We start from the raw sequence: 16,997 nt of genomic DNA, 5'->3' as shown, positions 1-16,997 counted from the left end.
GGAAAAGATGATAAATAATCAAGTATGAGGGAATCAAATATAAAACTGATACACCCTGAATTCAAGAGATGTCAGCTGAAAGCACGAATAAATTTGCTCCTTACTTAAACACTTGGAGATCAGAAGACTCCACTACTGCACTAGGCAAACTATTCCACATTTTAGTTATAGCCAAAATAAAACTCCTGAGTAGTATTACATCTGATAATAGAAAACAATGCACCATTTGCAGCAGCAGCCTGCCTAGTGCTGCAAGTAGAAATAGTTAGGGCAGGGGAAGAAGAGTAGAGGATGTTTGTCACTACTGTAGTATAATTTTTGCACCATACATAATAAATTCACTTTACTTTTATGCCACAAGTCAACACTAAGGGTTGGAAAAATACTCTCAACTGATGACAACTCAACTCAAGAGTTTGAGATGAGAATCAGCATCCAAGGACCACACTGGAGAACAGTACAGTACTCTAAACAAGGGCAAAGAAAATAAAGTTAAAACATCCATCATAAATAGCTTCATCGTGAAACATTTGAAAACATTTCTGCAAGTTAAAAAATTTTTAAAAAAGAAGCAATATTATATATATAAGCTTCTCAAAAGCCAACTTATCAAAAGTTACACCTGAAATCTTAAGCCCCTGACATTTAAAACCAACAGTATTTAAATGTAAATCAGGATGTTAAGGCAAAAGGGTTCTGGATTGACTAGCTAATATTTTGAGTTTTAGAAGGGTTAGGCTTCATGCCCAAAGCCTACTACACTCAAGAATATGTGCCAGATCTCTATTCAAGGATTCTGCAACCTCATACGTAAGGCATGGAAAAGGAACAACAGCTAGAAGAGTAGCATCACTGGCATATGCAATTTATTTGTCCTACAAGCCTTATCACATATCACTACTAGAGACAATAAATAGACATTATTAAAGCTACTATACTGGCCATCAATACTAACCATTCGGATTGTGACTATTAAAATTTCATTAAGTTATTAATAACTGATCGACCAATACCCAGTAATATTAGCTTGTAGATAAGTGCTACATAATTCATGAAGTCAATGGCTGCACTTAAATGTTAAATGTAAACCTACCATGCATGCCTCTGCACCCTAATCAAACACTCAGTGAGGCAGCAGATATTGAGAAGAGTGCGTCACAAGTACCAATGCCTTTACGAAACCAAAACTGTAATGCTAGTAGCAGATTAATATCTTCAACAAACCTACAGAGAAACTCACCGAGCAGCTTCTAATACACCCTAGATACAACAGGGATAATTGCTATCAGCCTTTACACTGAGGGGAATGAGGATGGACTTAGTCCTTTAGGCAATGCAACAATGTTTCCCTTCCCCCAAACACCAGGAAAACTTGCAAGTGTAACTAACTTTTGGAAAATAATAATCTTAGGAACAATGAAATCAGCAGTCTTTTTAAAAAAAGATGGAAAAGATTCCATTAAGGCCTATGCCACCATATCTGTCAAGCCACAGAAGCAAAGCTTTGATCAAAAGGCTACTGAACACAACTTAGGTTCTGGAAAGCATGACTGAGGTAAAACCAAAGACTAAGTACATTGTTTGCTTACAGAGACTTGAGCCAAAATGTCTGCCTCCTGTTTAGGGAAATATACAGAAATTCCATAGCTCCTAAAAGGACAGGCACACTAGAATCAACTCTAAAGACTAATGACTCAAGGGCATATCACTAGAGAGCAAGATCTACTTCACATCCTCATCATAAGCTCTCTCATAGACAACCTTAGCTTGACTTCAAAGCTCATCAAAATTATGCCGCAAAAAGTCTGATCAACTTCTCCTCCATAAATGATAAGCTGCTTGTTTTTCTTGGTGAGCAAGCTAACATGCAGAATCAAACCATGGCTTATCTTTCCAAGAGGAAGCTTGATGATTTTACAAGAAATTCTCCTTTTCGTTATATGGCTAGCATAATTATTTAAATACTTAATAATACTCAAACTTTCACATATATCATTCCGAGATCAGTAAGATCACAGTGAATACCATCTCAATCAGCCTAGACTTCAAGTACACTTTTCTTCAAAAGCTAATATCAGGAACTAAAAGTTTTTTTATTGCAGTTTTGTCATTAAGAGGAGTGCAATAAACATACTAAACGGCTAAACACTACATCAGAATAGCAAAAGGGTTCCATCATACTGCCTACATTAGGAAAACCATTCTATCCTCTGTCATTCATTTTAAGAAAAAATCTCATTTGTCTTGAAAGGTCAGAATTTACCGCTTTCATATCCAACCAAGATATGAAAAATAAAATTATGCTACTCTGAAAACTGTTCCTCCATTCTATTTTAAAAAGCAAAAATCACACTACAACAAAGCCACAAAACTTACCATATTACTGCATTCTACAACATAATGTTACAACATTAATGACAAAAAGGGTCACACATTAAAACTTATATAACCTCCTATGATAATGAAATGACTCAACTGAAAATACGATCTTAACTATAAATCAGAAACAAAAACTTTATGGCTAAGAAAAAAAAAGTCTGTCATATGAATCTTCAAACAATGGTCATCATCAATTTAGAGTAATAATGAATAAAGAAATAGAGTGAATGAAGGCTGTAATACACTAAGAAGCAGATTCTTCTGAAAACAGAATTTTAAGGCAAAAACTCAATACATTACAAAAAGCATTGTCAATTATCAAACTTACCTTCATAAAGGCAAACCCTCTTAGAAGTGATGTTCCCAGAATGGCAAATATAAGACAAGCATACACAGTTTGATAAAAATGTTGCTTTGGATTGTCTGCAATATTTTCACTAATGTAAGTTTCATTTCCTACAGTGACAGATGTGTTCTGAAAGTTAAATTTGAATTTTACTTCACTTAAGAAAAAAAAATACATAATTCACAAACATGAAAACAGCAACATGGTAATAAGTCAACATATCTTTACAATAAACACAGATTCTCATCAGAAAAAATTATTATGTATACCAAAAAATATAATACACTCAGTCTCCAAACCATATTTTAATTTTGATTCTAAACCAACCTAAAATTAATTCTAAAACAAAAAATGAATTTAAAAAAGATGCTTTCATAAAAAATGAGAGTTGTCCTCGTTACACAGCCCATTTACTGAAGGAAGATCATTCTGATTGATTAAACTGACAAAAGAAAAACAAGCCAAAAAATGCACTTTGGCACAATCGAGTTACTGAGTAGTAGACAGTTCTAAGTACAACTTAGAGAGAGAGAGAGAGAGAGAGAGAGAGAGAGAGAGAGAGAGAGAGAGAGAGAGAGAGAGAGAGAGAGAGTGTTTCACTATTAAGAATCTTGACCAACTGCAAAGCCTTAATAAAGTTGTAAAATGTGTGAGAGCATGCTGTAGTTTAAAATCCTGCCTTTTGTTGCCAATTTTTTACTGTTTACTGAGGGAGGGCAGTTAACCATATTCCTTGCCATTCCTATTTCAATATTGTTATTTAAATTTTTGCCTATATTACAAGAGTATATTTCATTCTGGATGGACTCTCATCTTTCTGAGGAGCCCTACCAAGGTAGGAACAATTATGCTATTTCCCAATTAACAGATAACCTAGGAGATCCATCTGAATATCACCTTACACTTATTGCTTTCGTGGTTGTCAGTTAGTTCAGACTGGACTCAGCAATATGGCCAAGGTTTGACAACAAAGTTCCCCTCATTTGACCATGCCACATATCTCATTCTAAGGAATGTTATCTAAAAAGAACCTTTCGTGAAAACCAACAAGCAGTCAAAATCTGATAATTTTTCTTGCTGTGGTCATTAACAGTAAGTCAGTTAAGAGACCAAGCAAGAAAAAAGGAAAACTGAAATTTAACACAAGGTCTAGTCTTCATCTGGGTGTTCTGAATTGATTTTGAAGATATGGTTGGATCTACCAAGATAAAAAAGCACCGAGCTTCCATCACCTAGTTCTTTCAAGCACCGCACATGCCACCCACAGTTTCAACAAAGTACTGGACTATTAATGGGACATAATAAAAGCTGTGAGTGAGGGATCCAGCACTGAAATACAAACGGTTTCAATATCCAAAAAAGAAGTAAATATCTTGGGCAATCTACTACAGTTGTCAGTAACTAAGTAAAATTAAATAACATAGGTAGTATTGTGATGCAACACTATACCTGAATTATCACTGAATATACAAGAGTGCAGAAAAATATTTTGAAACACCCATAAGTTGTAAAAAATATTCATGAAACTTACCACAAAAAAATTACATTTTTAGATTAATAACAAGGTTAACAATGATAATCATGATAAGACTTCTACTAATATCTTATCATCGTCATAAAGTGGTCTTCTACTGATTATCTTATCATCGCTATAAAATGGTGTAAATTCTGATACCACAGGCAATCTTGTTTTATAAACACAGTGAACATAACAGTAACTCCAATTAAGACTATTTACAGTACTGTTATTGTGTAATATAAACTCTCTCCAGTCTTTTTATGCTTTATATAAGGGTTCCATATATCAAGGAATTAAAGAGGATATAAAATTAAAATACAGCTCTCCCAAAAAATGACCATCCTCAAAAATATCCTACCCCTGGTACTTCTGCTGACTCTGAAATCAGTTTCATCCATAAACACATCTCTGGAAAATAACCAAAGACTGTTGTGCAAAAGTAATACTACAGGCAATGAAGAAATAATGACGCAATGCTCATGCTTTTTCGACAATGACGTAAGTATAGTCCAATGGTCAACTTATGGTATATCAAATGATTTGATTCATACTCAATTCTTACATCTGAAGATAAAATAATGCTTATATTTATGTAATAATTCTTACATCTGAATATAATATAATGTTCATAATACTTAATTCTTACAACTAAAGATAAAATAATGCCCATATTCTTGTAACTCTTGCATTTAAAGATAAAATAATGTCCATAATCATGTAATTCTTACATCTAAAGATAAAATAATGTTTATATTCATGTAATTCTTATTTGGAGATACAATAATGCCCAAATTCATATCATTCTAACATAAGAAGATAAAATAAGGCCAATATTCATATAATTCTTACATTTGCTTAACTATAAAGGGTAGCATTACTAACTAAAGTGGTTACAATTTCTGACTACTTGAACCAGTTACTTTCTGTATGTCTCTTTCCAGGCAAAACACAAGGAAACTTTGCAAATTTAAAATTTTTACTTTTTGAATAGTATGATTTATTCAGTACCACACCTAAAAGCTTAAGTATTCTATGACTTGTCAAGCATAATCTTGCAGTCCATGTCAATATTTTTATTTTCCTCTAGTTCTCTATTATTGTGCGGTAACATTAAAAAATCCAATGAAATTGATCAAGAACCAAGAGGTTAGCAGCCCACACCTGTCAAAGAAGTGCTGTGATTACTGTGTTGGAAAAGAATTTTGTTGGTATCAATGTTATAACATTAAGAATATATGCGAGCCACTAAATTGTTAGCCACCTTATTGTACTGTAAATTCAGTCCACGATGAATAATTTTCTGGTGCATAATACTAAAATTGAGAAAGTTATTTCTAATAAAAAGGAGAAACTTATTCCTGCAAAAAAATTCACAAAACTAGTTCACTGTAACAGAATTATTACACCATAAAAAGCTCAATACGTAGTTACAGGTTTAAGCACATTTTCTACATACTCAACAAAGAAAGATGAGCCACTTTAAAGACTTTTTGTTCCTCATAAATAATACAAGTTCATGAATCATTAGATACCTTACCATGTCGAGAGAAGCCTATCTGGCAATGTTTTCTGAACATATGATTACATTATTAACTTTATCACAAAGGTTGGGTAAAACTATTTCTTACTGATAATTACTTTATAGGGTATAATTTAATAACCCTAGAGGATATATATGTGGGAATGGGCTGAAACCAGCATAAAATTGTAAATCCAATGGAAATTTACCTAAAATTTACATGAAATTATCTTCTCAAGATACATAAAAAGTAAAATGATTGGGAAATAAAGGATAATTCATGGCAGTTTGAAGGAATAGTAAAGTAATTATTGGGGTCCCTTAGTTCCCTTGCCTTAAGTCACAGACATGGCTAAAACCCTTGAATTAGATTTATGGTACTGTTTGCTTAAGTATAGTCTTTGAAAAAGTATCTGGCACTGTTTTCATCCCAAGAGGCAAACTGATAAAAACATTTAATTTTTAACAGAGTAGTTTATTTAGGCCATCATTAATTTTCAGCAATTTTTAAAAGGCTTAGTGGCACCACTATCTCTCTTGCAGACTGTAATACTTCAGGATACGTCTATACGCTATAAGAATGAAACAGTCTACTTGGAAACTTCAACTACACACTGGAGACTGAGTGACTGCTCTGAAGTTCATCTGAGTGGCCCAACTCTTCTTTCGCTGAGCAACTTGCACACACTGCAACTTTATGACATTAATGAACTACACATTGATAATACATTTTTGGCACAGTACAGTGCTAAATTGCAGTAAGTTATTTCATGTATTGAAATTAACAGGTTTGCACTCTTCTGGTTTATTCTACTGGCAGATAAATGTACAGTATATTCTGGGATGCCATATATTTACTTTACAAGACGTCACAGGTGTCAGAAAAAGTGTTACTTCTAAAATCTGTACAATTTTTGCCAAAAATATGTATATACCAATGTCTCTCATACCCATATAACACAGTCAAGGCCCAGCTGGACAATGGAAATTTCTGGGTATGAAGAATAAACCCTACGGATGTAAAATGGCAACTTTGTACTCCCACCCATGATTGAGAAAAAGCCACTTTATAGAACAAATTTAAATGTGTACAGTAAATGCAGAGCAAAAGCTTTTGACCTATACTAAGGTCCTCTTCAGCCATACTGAGTAAAAATGACAAAGTTTGTATAGAAATAAAAGTGAAAATATAAAATTTTTAAATGGGCAATTAAAATGGAAACTGTCAGTCTGGGGGTCTTCCTTGAGAATTATCATTTCTTAAGATGTCTTCTTGTTATTTTGGTCAACTGAAAATTGGTTTGGTGTTCACCTTTAACAACTCATTAAAACAAATGCTCTGCAAGAATTCCAATAATCGATAAAGATTGCACCCAAGTCTATGTCAGGGAGACTGGAAGAGATTGCTCAGTCAGATTAGCCAAGCATAAAAATGCACGAAGGACCAGGGCCAGTAACAGTACTGTAGCCAACCAGTCTTGATTTGGACCATCAATTTCTTTTGACAAGTCAAAGATTATCTGCAAGTCACAAAATACCAACAAAAGAAGAATAGTAGAGAGAGCACTAATCAGACAGATAGTTTCCAAGGAAAGTAGGCCTTCACCTCCAAAGACATTTTCACAGACCAGTTGATATGCCTAACAGCCAATCTACAATTAGATATTTTAGAAGAAACTGCTCCTTTGGCAAGCAAACGACTTATGTATACAATAACAAGATGACAAATTCAAGAAATAATGATACTCAAGGATGACCCCCCAGACTGACAGTTTCCATTTTAATTGCCCATTTAAAAATTGTGCATTTTCACTTTTATTTCTATGAAAACTTTGTAATTTTTCCTCAGTACAGTTGAAGAGGACCATTTTCATTTGAAGGTTATTGAAAGATTCCTGTTCTGCATTTACTCATTTAAATTTATTGTATAAAGTGGATTGATTATGAAATATATATATATATATATATATATATATATATATATATATATATATATATATATATATATATATATATATATATATATATATATATATATATATATATATATATTTGTAATATATATATATATATGCATATATATATATATATATATATATATATATATATATATATATATATATATATATATATATATATATATATATATATATATATATATATAATACTATTTTTGTGAGGATAGGTTCCAGAACCCACTGTGAAAATGCAAAATCCCCTCTGAAAATGCTATAAGTGCTTATAACTGTCAAATACCCTGTAATCCTTAAACTAAAACAATTATCACTACCTATTTTAACAGTTCACTGGCAAATTTAATAGTCCAAACAAAAGTTTGATAGTTAAAACAAAAATATACCTTAAATTATCATACTAAAACAATCTTATATCATTTCAAACAAAAATACACCCCAAAACATCATCCCAAAACACCCAACATAACCTTACATTACAGTACTCTCCTACTACTGTTACTCTTAAGTAGGCTCTATACATCCCTAAAATGCTTATAACTGCCTATTATGGCCCTGAGCTGCAATAAAGGATATTATTATTATTATTATTATTATTATTATTATTATTATTATTATTATATTATTATTATTATTACTATTATTATTACAGTATTTACTTTGACTGCAAATTGTTAGTTCAGAGATTCTTCAGAAACAAAAGAATTTATTTTTGCTTCAGAAGATATTTACTAACACTGTGTTGACATATCCTCAAAACAAACTTCATCTCTTTAATCTCTTGAGGAATGTTAATCCATTTCTGTTTACCTGCTGGTTACACCCTTGATAGTCCATGCGACTGACAGCAACAAAATTTGTTTGTTTTTGTTTCTTCCAAAGATGTATTACCTGTACTACACATTTTTTAAAACATGATTACACACACACACAGCGTGTGCATAAGTGATAATACCTGTTGGTTAAAGAGACTTAAATTAGCAGTTTCTTTTCCTGACACACACACACACACACACACAGAGAGAGAGAGAGAGAGAGAGAGAGAGAGAGAGAGAGAGAGAGAGAGAGAGAGAGAGAGAGAGAGAGAGAGAGAGAGAGAGAGAGAGATTCACCTCTCGAGGAATGTTAATCCATTTCTGTTTCCTGTCTCCATGCAACTGACAACAAAATTTATATATATTTTTTGTCTTCCAAAGATGCATTACCTGTACTATACATTTTTAAAGCATGTACACACACACTGTGTGAATATGTGCTAATAACCATTGGTTGAAGACTCAAATTAGCAGTACCCCTTCCTGAGAAAGAGAGAGAGAGGGAGTCTCTTCTACAACAGCAAATAAGGTACTGCCTCCGAAACACTATCACCCGCAATCTGTTTTTCGTTTATCCATATTAACACCAATTTTCTATTTCATCTATTATGGGAGGCCTCTGTTTTGTCAAACTCGTAACCCCCTTAGCAACACTAGTACTTTTTATTGCCTCTTTGTGTTTTAAAAATGTACTCATGGTGGATCTCGGTAGCTTAAACTGAGATGCTAAATCAGTCACACAAATGCCTCTTTCATAGTTTTCAATAATCTCTTTTAATTTTCAAGTTCAACTGTGGTTCTTACCATTTTCCTTTTCTGCTTGTTTGCAATGGCTTTCTTGGGACCCATGGTTTTATCAAAATATAGTACAAAAAGCCACAAAAACTAAGGAAATAGATTAAATCACAGCTGAGTGGGGTTTAAACGACACCTGGGAACAATGTCAACCACCAACTGACCAAAACACAAAACACTTTGTTTACAAAAATCATGCAGTTTATTGGGTTGGATTCCAGTTTTTTGTTCGAGCTCTGATGCAAAATTTACTTGAAATTTCGTGTAGAAATCTGATTATCTCGAGTTCTGATACAGTTAAGGACTGGGGTTCTACTGTGTGTGTGTGTGTGTGTTATATCTATATATATATATATATATATATATATATATATATATATATATATATATATATATATATATATAGGCATCCCTGGTTTATGGCAGTCCCTGGTTTATGACGGGCCGACTACGATGTTCGAGGTTCTGACGCTTTTCAAATACATTCATCAACAATTATTTCCCGGTTTACAATGCATGTTCCAGGGTAACGCCAATCTGATGGAAGAAATATGGCTCCAAAACGGCAGAATAATAATAATTTGGAGCTTTTTTGATGAAAAACTCAATAAAAATGCAGTTTACATCATTTTCAATACACCCAAAGCATTAAAAGTAAGGTTTTCTTAGGATTTTCGACGATTTTTGACAATTTTTCGGTTTACAACGATTTTTGGTTCATGACGAGCGTAGGAACAGAACCCTAAATCGTAAACAGGGGACTGCTTTTATATATATATATATATATATATATATATATATATATATATATATATATATATATATATATATATATATATATATATATACACATACATACAGAGTAATTCTTATTTTATTTTTAATTTTTCAGGATACTGGAAATATACAATTCCTCCTTTGTTAATTCTGCCAGTTTGATCAACATTCATGCTCAAACACACACACACACATATATATATACATATATATATACATACATAGTAATTCTCATTTTATTTTTAATTTTTCAGGATACTGGAAATATACAATTCCTCCCTTGTTAATTCTGCCAGTTCGATCAACATTCATGCTCACAACTTCAGGAAAATAATTCTCAACAATATGTATCTGGGAGAGACATTTAACCTTCTGATTAATACAGAAGAAAATAAAACATTAGATCTTATAACAATTCAACACAGTCAAATAAGTGAGCTTGGAGAAATAAATATTTCATCTCGTCAAGTGAGTACTTCAGAGATACTGCTGAATCTTCAATAAATAAAACAGTTCTACACAGCATAAAATGTTTAAATAACTGTATAATCATCAGAAAATCAAAATCTTTTATCTACTGTTACTGTTAGATTACCGTGACTTTATGCCAACATGAGGTCTTACTCATCCAAGCAGCCATGTATTTAAAACTCTAATGACATTTTTGGCCTTTGCAGGTTCAAGAGTTTTTCCTAGAAAACAATAACATCAGCAGAATTATGACAGGTGCCATCTTACACAACTCTGATACTACGACAATCTGTGGTAATACCTTTGAGAATATGAGCCTCCTATCTTTGGATGTCTCTACAAGAAATTTTACCTTAAAAGGAAATACTATCAAAGAGTTTAGGCAATCTGCTATTCGAATTTATGATGCATCATTTATTGAGATCACAGAAAATGTCTTCTCTCATATAGGACAGAACAGTTTTATTGACCTAAGGACAGTATCAAACAATGGTTCATTCTCTTTCACCTACAACCACTTTTATACTTATGAATCGGGCAGTTTACAATTTTATCACACAATTTATAATAAGCATCTAAATATGAACCGTAATGCAATACATGTCCAAGTCTGTGACTGCAAGGCTTTAGAATCAATCGAAAACATGACAGAAGCTCATAATATATCTATGATGGATTTCAACAAACAAAGATATATGACATATGAGCTGCTACAGGAATCTTCAGTATGTGTTAACAATAATGGAGTTGAAAACAGTATGATGATTCTATGTTTAGATGCAAAATCAAACATCTCATGGGTTTCTTTAATTGCAGGCATCACAGGGTTGATTATAATGATCAGTTTCATTATGTTTTTTACGCAAAGGAAACAAAAGTGTATCAAGAAACTTCCAACTAAAAACAAGGTTTCAGTTCCATATGACTATTCAATAAATTTTGGATATTTGGATGATAGTGAAAATGAAGAATATGTTAGAAAGTAATTAATAGAACAAAGATAATCACCAACAAAATGAACCTGCAGTAAAAATATATTCAAAATAATTCACAAAATTACTTTCATCTTACATTAAAGACATTAATGTAAAAAGGAACATTATCTTTTAAGAAAAATGCAGTGACTGACAGAAAATCAATAACAACCTTGGTCAATCTGTAAGTGCTTGGCTTCTGATTGTATAACAACATACTGTACATACTATCATTAAAAACCTGAACTACATGTTTGTACAACTGCACAACTTTGGGTCAAATTTAGTGCCTGGCTTATGATTTTATAACAAAGTACATCCTGAACTACATGTCTGTACAGCCTTGGGTCAAAAATATGTTTCAGACCTGATGAAAAACTTTGCACCAAACTTGAACACAATACCATGATTTCAAGCAAAATTTTCAAGAAAAATTACCAAACTTTGTGCAATTTTGTACTTGACCAAATTACCTTATGCAGTAAAAATTCTTGCAACCTGATGTTACTACCTACAGATTATTATAAAAATAGCAAGAATGCTAGTACAGTCATCAGGTAAGGAGAGAAATTCTGAGAAAGGGCAGAGACAAAGTGATTACCAAAAAATTTGCAAGGTCCTAAAAGATTCTTAAAGGGTGATGTAAACAAATACAAAATACAGTTTCTGGTTTTACAAGAAATAACCCCTGTTTTGTCTTAATTGTTTAAAATCTGAAACCCATAAACTCCTAACTCTGTACTGTTAATGGTAGATATACTGTAGCCTTTCTAAACTCAAATGGACTACAGATACATACGCATTCTGAGTCCTAGTTATTATAAATCACCTGTCACCTGCTTGTATTCTGAGCCCAATCTATCATAAATCATCTACTACCTGTTTTTCAAGTTTTGAATATTGGGTTAATTAACTAATGCTAAAAGTGAGTTTTATGTCCAGCAGCTTACCAGTGCTATATAGGATGCAGAAATCAAATATTTGATAAAACTGTATTTTTCATACATAACATATTTTGATTTACATTATTAAAAATATTACCCAAATTAAATAATTCTAAAATATAAAGGCAAATGATTAATAATTTAATGTTGTAATATAATTTTTGCACATCTCAAAAGTTCCTCACATTGTACTCAGTGCGCGACTACATACACTCTGAAGCAGGATCATTTAATGAAAACAATCCATTAGAATTTCTTCAGTAGTCACAATTTGTTTCTTACTCATATTATATTTTAAAGTGCCTATCTTTCAATTGGCAAAAACACTAAGACTATTTAACTACCAATATAGATTAAGGTTATTCATATACCACTTATGTATATAATTCTGAAAAATTTATAAATAAAAATAGGACTTCCTGTTGGTATCTTTTTGAATTATGCATTCCTCCTTTCACATTCCATTATAAGGAAGCACAAAGCTCTCTCTCTCTCTCTCTAGAGAGAGAGAGAGAGAGAGAGAGAGAGATTTTGAGTGCTGCAATGTTAGTTTTTTAATTGATATCAATACAAATAAATTACATTTTAAAATATTTTGCTCATTCATTTAAAATTTAAGTTGAATGATCTAAATCTGTAATAAAATCATAAATACAAAAGAGTGCTTTTGTCTAAAATAAGTGGAAATATTTAAAAAACTCACAGGCTGTGGAATACCTATTTTGTTATTTAATATCCACAACACACCCATATAAATGACCTAGTTATTGCAATGCAAAAGTTCACATTTTCTGTAAGAAATGCAACATGCATAAACCCTCTATACCTTTTTTTTTGTTCAAAGACGTGTAGCTCCGATAATTTTCAAGGCAGACTGTTCAATTTTTTCATATGGCAGCAGAATCATTGCTCTGTACAACAGCAAAAAGCATCACCCAAAATAACTTTATGTAGGTGGAATACTGAGTAGAAATTACAAGATATGAGAAAACTGCACTTTCCACCAGAAAAAAAAATTGCCAAAAATAAAAACTATTTGCAATAAAATCTTCATTTTCTTTATAAATAGCATGCCCAGAAAAATTACCTAGTTATTGACATGTAAAAGTTGTAATTATAACCAGGAAAATATGAAAAGTTAATGACAAAGTAGCATCACTTCATAAAAAAAGAAGCTGCACTCAGTTGAGCATTCGTTCTCTCTCTCTCTCTCTGAGGACCACTACATCATTAATTTAGACAATCAACTGGTCACTCAGTCTCTCTGTGTGTCTCCATATTAAGGATCTTATTGTTTTAACTAGTGTCATTCTTGATTTAAAACATCTGGTTAATCTCTTCTTAAATTACACAAAAAATTGGCATAGTCTCTCTCTTTTTGCCAAAACTGCTTATGTGGGCAGACTTGAAAAATCTCATTCTTTATAAGGAATAAGGCAAGCAAACGCACAGTAATGTGATGCAAACATGTATGTATATGCATACATACTGTACATACAATTACACACATATGCTGACAAATGAAACATATACTGTAGCTACCATTCTGTACTGCATTTTGGTACTTCCATATTAAAAATCTAATACACATTTCCTTCGATACTGTGTGTGTGTGTGTGTGCGTGCAAGCAGGGTATAGATGTATTACAGCAATACTATTATTCATTTTGTAAGGCAAAGAAGAGTTTATACAATTTTTACACTGCCTGAAAAACATTGTATGCTACCAGAGCTTATGCTGTGTAAACCATTGTTTGAAACCTTTGGTAAATATGTAATACACTATAGTTATTGATTAACACAGTTCTATTAACATTTTATCAATATGAGTAACTTACATAAAGTGACATATACCAAGTTCTCTACAATATGAAAATCAACCCATGAGTACTTGGGGGGGGGCAGAGAGAGAGAGAGAGAGAGAGAGAGAGAGAGAGAGAGAGAGAGAGAGAGAGAGAGCAATTGTCATTACCTATACCTATGAAAAGTTAACATTTCACATTTGACTCAACTGATTACAACAGCTTTTAAACCTGCAAACAGAGAGGCAGAGAGAGGGGCTTACAGACATTAAGCAGTTTTTAAACAGCTACAAATGAACAAACAGCAAACAAGATCTAGATGCTACCTAATTGTTTTACCATGTCTTGGACTCATGTGGACATACAATACCTATTGCCCCCAAAGGCGATCTAATTTAACAGTTACAACTGTATGGACAGGTAATATTTTCAAGTAATTTTACACTTCTGTAAGCAAATGTATTAATGTCTGTTTAAGGTCTCTCTCTATTTTATAACAAGTCAATATCCTTTAATAAAATGTGACTTATAAAACTGTTTACCAGTCAACATATTGCATTACCTATTTACCCAATGTTTCAACCAATGATGTATGATTGCCTAAGCTGATTTATGATGTGTTATGGACAAGTGAGAATTCATAAATTTTTGTATGCCATACCATATAAACATACAGGAAGTGCATAATGTAACATACCCTGACATGATACAAATGTGTATGTATAAAGCCACGCACACTCATGGTATATGCATACCTATGAGCATCGAGTGCCACTGAAGGGCAAGAAAAGTTCTGACACAGCATGGCTGAGCAGTTTATACTGATAGTATTTTGTAATCTTTTTAAGTTTTTCAGTTTGTTGTCATTTTAACTTCAGAGAAGCTTATTTAATATTAAAAATCAATGGAAGTGAAAAACATAAAACAAAGTATATTTAAAATATATGCAGTGAAAAAATGACAAGAGACAGTCGGAGCAAGTGAAGGCCTGCCACACCATGCTGCAAGAACTTACCCTGGCCTAACCTCACCCACCACCAATACTAAGCCACTCATAAGTGATAAATAAAAGTATTTTTTAAGTGACATTGATGCTTTCAAGCCCATAACAGTCAATAATGCTCCAATGTAGACAAGGCCGCTCCTACCCCTCCCAACTCTGGTTCACCCCACCCGCCAAATGATTACCCCAGCCTACCGCAGTGACAATACCCCCTTCTCGGGAGTGTTTACGACTGAAGGCAGTGTTAACATCAACGTTTTCTGCTTACGCAGTGTTGACAATCATCCAGTGTGGTGTTTTTACTTATGTATTGTATTTGTATTTCATATATACTGTGGTGCTGGATACCCTCCAGATTCTAGATAAGGTAAAAACGGACAAATGCGGTTCTACTGTTTATAAGTATTTACACCCACTGCAAGGCAATATAAATTGCTTTATAAGATCTTGAAAAGCACAGCCTACATAATCATCTCTCATGGCTTATTTCACAGCCATTCAATGCTAACATAGATTGGTTTAACACTGATTTTCAATCCGTAAGCAGAGTTAAATCTACTTCACATACTGATAATTCTTCATCATAATACCATAAGTTCTACAGTACACATGGCAGTTATATGAGAAACAGAGGTAATCTGCAATATATTTAGCAACTATATGAAGAAAAGAGGTAATCAAAATAATGCTTAGAAATGTACAAAAATTATGCAAGTTAACTTACCCCACTTCCATCACTTAGCCACAGTGATAACCACCATGAGCTGAATGCTGTGGATCCAACATTCAAGACAAACGTTAAGATAACTAATGATGACACGATGTACCCTCCGGCTGCCTTAATATAAATGTGGTATATTGCAAAGGGGATATCACCTTTCTCCATTTTTTCATCAGTTATAAGCTGTCCAGGGACTGTAGAGAAAAAGAAATAAAATGAAGAGTATGATTCTTAAGTCAATAAATCTGATAAAAACACATGGTGATGAATAATGACCCATACCTCATTATACAGGTAAGTTAATAATCAATTACTAAGACTGGTTTACATTAAAATAATTTGGTGCAAAAGTGTACTTGGCAGGTACAAGCTAAGCGTTGCAACACATTTCTGTTGTTTAGTGTTGCAACACATTTCTGTTGTTTAACAATGATGCCACCTAGATGTCCAATTTTTTAAGTAATCTGTATTTTTCCTAGGTATACAAACTGGAGCTTTTCATACGTGAAGTATCCTTTGGCGCATGCACTGGACTGACTGTGTACTTATTAATAAGAGGGGCACCCCAGTGAAGATGAGAGAGGAGAAAAGATGCCCAGTCTCACCAAATGATGTTATCCACTGTACTTCTGGCTGATAAGCAGTGTGAATAAAACTAAAGAAATGAAGCAGGGCGGATGACTCCAATATGAAAGGCTCTGTTTTGTACATCTAGAAAACATACAAATTACTTAGAAAATTTGGGATTTGTTCGTAAAAAAAAAAAAAAATACGCCTTTCATATAAAGAGGCTCATTTCTCAGGTAAGAGGTAGTGCCTGAAGGTAAGGCTAAAGAACCTGCCCATGGTGAGAATGTGTCAGCAATGAGTTGGAGTTATGAAAATGCCACCATTGGCACTGCTCCATGAGGCAGCACAGCACCTAATGACCTCACTCTATACACTGCGGGCTGGAACTC

The 16,997-nt window shown here is 33.0% G+C and overlaps 2 protein-coding genes across 11 annotated transcripts in view; one reads left to right on the top strand and one right to left on the bottom strand.

Moving 5' to 3' along the window:
• The window catches only part of LOC136828667 (ATP-binding cassette sub-family C member 5-like), a 323,720-nt gene that overhangs the window by 47,283 nt on the left and 259,440 nt on the right, over nt 1–16,997 (bottom strand). For all 10 annotated transcript variants that reach the window (XM_067086736.1, XM_067086729.1, XM_067086727.1 and 7 more), the window contains 2 exons: nt 16,042–16,232; nt 2,708–2,854 (listed from right to left, as the gene is read on the bottom strand). In XM_067086736.1, coding sequence (XP_066942837.1) covers nt 2,708–2,854; nt 16,042–16,232 — 338 coding nt within the window. The remainder of the gene's footprint in view (nt 1–2,707; nt 2,855–16,041; nt 16,233–16,997) is intronic.
• Nucleotides 4,384–12,932, top strand: LOC136828669 (uncharacterized). Its single transcript, XM_067086756.1, has 4 exons — nt 4,384–4,742; nt 6,307–6,521; nt 10,378–10,591; nt 10,801–12,932. Exons 1-4 carry the CDS (start codon nt 4,578–4,580, stop codon nt 11,578–11,580), a joined length of 1,374 nt encoding a protein of 457 aa, XP_066942857.1. The 5' UTR covers nt 4,384–4,577; the 3' UTR covers nt 11,581–12,932.

This window comes from Macrobrachium rosenbergii, chromosome 43 (assembly GCF_040412425.1).
Source record: "Macrobrachium rosenbergii isolate ZJJX-2024 chromosome 43, ASM4041242v1, whole genome shotgun sequence".
Classification (NCBI taxonomy): Eukaryota; Metazoa; Arthropoda; class Malacostraca; order Decapoda; family Palaemonidae; genus Macrobrachium; species Macrobrachium rosenbergii.
This window is presented reverse-complemented; position numbering and strand designations above follow the sequence as displayed.